The sequence below is a fragment of the Mercurialis annua genome, linkage group LG4 (genome assembly GCF_937616625.2).
Source record: "Mercurialis annua linkage group LG4, ddMerAnnu1.2, whole genome shotgun sequence".
Lineage (NCBI taxonomy): Eukaryota > Viridiplantae > Streptophyta > Magnoliopsida > Malpighiales > Euphorbiaceae > Mercurialis > Mercurialis annua.
Genome location: NC_065573.1, coordinates 1,232,114 through 1,235,851, shown reverse-complemented (window position 1 = coordinate 1,235,851; position 3,738 = coordinate 1,232,114). Strand labels below are relative to the sequence as shown.

Genomic DNA, 3,738 nt, shown 5'->3' with positions numbered 1-3,738 from the left:
TCGATATAGCATGTCACCAAGTTCCTCGTCGCCAAGGCATGCGGAAATCAAACAATTTCGATACGTAAGGTACAATTCTAACCCCTTATATCACCATGTTCTATAACTATGCCTAATTTATAACTCAGATAATCACTTAGGCACATCACAATATAATGCAAATATCAACAAATCTCACATCCCCGTATTATATTCGAAAATCACAACCTAGCAAAATAAATTAATTTCAGACAATCACAATCAATTAAGGCTTGACTCTCTATGCTGCAGTAGTTCCTAGGTTACCTAGTGACTCAGTCACTAGGGTCAAATAGACATTTTTCACAAACTGGCAGTGGTAACTGGACCAACTGCTCTGATACCACCTTTGTCACGACCCAAAATCGAGGGCCGCGACCGGCGCTAGGGAATGGAAATGGTAGTTCCAAATCCCGTAGCAAGCCTGAAATTCACTATAAATTTTTCGCAAAACAACAATCTTAAATTTAAAAAAAAAATCGGCAATATAACGTTTGAAAACTGTGCTACTAGCACCTGTTAAAAACACAAACCACCTTGTGCAAAATATCATGTAATCATATACAAAATGTGTGGATAAACCATTTTCCAAAAATACATCTTTATGCCACAGCACATGAAAAACATAAACTGTCAACTATCGAATTAATCTACTAACATAACTACTGCAGCTCTAAGAAGGGTAGAAACTTTCATAACTGAGACTTCCAGAACAATGGATGGAAGCTCGACCACATCACCACATAATAAACCTGAAAGAAAACACTATTGGGGAGTCAGCTTAAGCTGAGTGAGATATACCTTACTAACGGTATTATCACAAAAATAACATCGCAAATGAAAATTCATTTATTTAAACAAATATAATATCATTATATTACAAACAAAGATTTGATCTGATAGAAACCTTAATCTTAAACTCCTAACCTTTCCTAACATGTATCGTATTCATATCAATCATTGTAGTCCAAGTGGTACGGTCTCGAGATAGTTCAACCGAGTTACTCGTTACCACGTGGCATAGTCCCGAGATAGTTCAACCGAGTTACATCATGCCACTGCTTAATCCCAAGGTGTGAGTCCCGAGATAGTTCAACCGAGTTACTCACCAGATACGGGTCCCGAGATAGTTCGACCGAGTTACCTCGTATCTACCAAAATTATAATCCTCCTTTCCGATACCCAAACATATTCCATTTCATAATCATAAATATGATCAATATTTAATGAGCTCATGTCAAACAATTCTAAGTACAGACATCTAGACTCTTACAAACACCGGTGATCACACGGCCTATTGACGCCCAATAGGTAGCTTGTTTCTTCGGATCACACATCAATTTCAATCATAGAACAAATAGCAACAAAACGATATACAATTCAATCCAACATCAAATATTTAATTCACTCACAAATATATAATCAATCAATACATAATTTAATTGTCAAAAGTAAATTATTAATATGTATACTCATATACATATATGTATAACTATTTCATAAGTCATATTCCGTGTATCCCACGGTAGGATAACCATTTAGTTCATACAATTCCAAATCACAACAAATGATTATCTAATGCGATGTGTTTTTTATAACTTATAATTAAAATGTTTAATAATATAATTATAGCGTAATAATACACGAGAGTAAAGTATACTCACTGAATTTGCTATCCAAATCATGATATCAAAATAATAGTCGAATCCCACTAAGCCAAACATGTCACTTTCGAAGTCCATCGATGCGTCTGTCACAAAATACAATATAAATACGTTTAGATTATAAACGTATAACCAATAATTATAAACCTAATTATTAGCTTAGGTCGACTTCATAACCTTGACTTATGACTTTACTCAACATTCTTTAAATATCTGTTTTCACTTCTCAAATCCAATGTTTGTATTTTTAAAGTCAATAACATATTTAATAATTTAAATACGTTAAACTTTTAATCTTGATATCAAAGTCCTTTTTATATCTTTGATAGTTATAATATAACCAAAATTCAACTTAAAGATTCAAACTCGACTTATAGCATTTTTTTCGCCAACCTTTTAGTTTACGTTTTCAAATCTAAACTCTTAATATTAAACAAATTTTCCTTAGCGTTTTAAACACTTAAAAACAACCCATCCACTTCATATAAAACCATTTTCAAATCGATAATGCCTTAGCTGCTTTTACAATCCATTTTACGTGCAATTCGACACTAGTTTGCGTAACTTGATGTTTTACGCAAAAATTAAGCGTTAATGGATCTCGGGGAAGGGGCAGCTTGGCCCCCTTCCCATTGATGTTCCCTCCCCTAATTTGGTAAGGGGAGGGGCTGCTCAGCTCTGGTAAATCGTACCAGAGCTGTTACAGCTCGGCACCACCGTGCATTCAGCTCGGTGGTGCGCCTGCTGGACGGCCGGGTCCAGCTCCGGCCACCGCGGCCTCCTTTGGCCACCACCTATCATCAAACCCTTAAATATACTCAATACACAACTTTCATTCTCACACCAAAACAACACAAACTCAGCTCTACCTAATCAATTAGACATCCTAAACATCACAATTAACCTTTAAGTCATCATTACCATTAATTTTGAACAAAATCGAATTAACTACTGCTGGAAACCTAACCACAAAACAATATTTTTACCTTGATTCTCTGGGATAGATGTGTAGAGATCTCCGTCCCCGTTCCGTGACCGCAAGAATTGTTCAATTCGGACCAAAATCGAGCAAGATATGGCAATTCTAAATTCTTGCATGTTTAAACTTCCTAAGGAAGGAGATGAAGTTGAGAGCTGAGTTTCTTTTTTTCTTTCTATTGCTGATCTGAGAATCAAATCAATTTGATTCAAGTTTTAATGGGAAAAGTCTCCTTTAGTCCTTTAAATTGCCATTAACCATTTTAACTTCTAGCTTTTATTTCGCCCAAATTCGTCGATTAAATACCCGATTTTTACACTTCAATAAATTTTATATTATTTATTTTCCAAATAAATAATACCAGCTTAATAGCTTCTAATTCAATTTCCGATAATTTATTTTAGCGATTTTTTTTTTGTTTTCGCTAAAAACGCTCAAATTCCAATTTGAGCTAGAATGCTTGTTTTTCCATCAAATTTTGCTTAATGAATATCAACTGCCAATTGATCGATATTACATACTTAAATATTAATTTCCATATATACAGTTTATTTAAATTATATTTTTCGAGAATTAAATCATTATTTTCTAGTTTAGGCTTAAATTTGCTTTTGTCCATTTTTTTCCATAAACTCTTTTAATATCCATTTTCATTTCTTTTATGGAATTTTAGCATTGAAATTTTCTTTTTAAAATTTTAATATCGACCTACTCGGGTCCTCTTTTATTTAACTCTTTCGCTAATTTCCTCATTTTTCTCATTTTGACGAGTCAAAATGAGACGCACCGCTTACTCTTGAAACATCCAAATTTCAGGGTATTACAGCAAATCTGGATAGATTGGCTAATGAAGCAAAAAGAACGAATGATAGGCACGAAGAAACTATGAAAATCCTAAGGGATAATTTCAGCCCGACAGCTCTAAGAAGAAGAGGAAGAACAGAAAACACAAATCCAAGCCGCCGAGAGACTAGGGGAGAAAATAGAAGCAGGGAACCTAGAAACGGAGGAAATGAGGAAGGAGATGAAACGAGAAACCGACGGGAGAATGGAAACAGGAGTGACGAAAAAAGCCCA

The 3,738-nt window shown here is 34.6% G+C and overlaps 1 protein-coding gene across 2 annotated transcripts; it reads right to left on the bottom strand.

Annotated features, from left to right (window-relative positions):
* Positions 1-506: 506 nt before the first annotated feature.
* LOC126676807 (uncharacterized) lies at positions 507-2,825 on the bottom strand. Of its 2 annotated transcripts, none has more exons than XM_050371097.2 (3): positions 2,669-2,825; positions 1,683-1,768; positions 507-783 (listed from the first exon to the last, which is right to left on the bottom strand). In XM_050371097.2, the coding sequence occupies exons 1-3, from the start codon at positions 2,778-2,780 to the stop codon at positions 664-666; spliced, it is 318 nt and encodes a 105-aa protein (XP_050227054.1). In that variant the 5' UTR covers positions 2,781-2,825; the 3' UTR covers positions 507-663. The 2 variants fall into 2 exon arrangements, with proteins under 2 accessions (XP_050227054.1, XP_050227055.1); XM_050371098.2 differs by having other exon boundaries at positions 507-770.
* Positions 2,826-3,738: the final 913 nt, after the last annotated feature.

Bases quoted from the DNA above. Each gene is read 5' to 3' on its own strand.
- LOC126676807 (XM_050371097.2), bottom strand. From the start codon at position 2,780: ATGCAAGAATTTAGAATTGCCATATCTTGCTCGATTTTGGTCCGAATT. The intron at 1,769-2,668 runs GTAAAAATATTG...ATTTTGTGACAG, and splicing joins ATCTATCCCAGAGAATCAAG to ACGCATCGATGGACTTCGAA. The intron at 784-1,682 runs GTGAGTATACTT...ACTCCCCAATAG, and splicing joins TGATTTGGATAGCAAATTCA to TGTTTTCTTTCAGGTTTATT.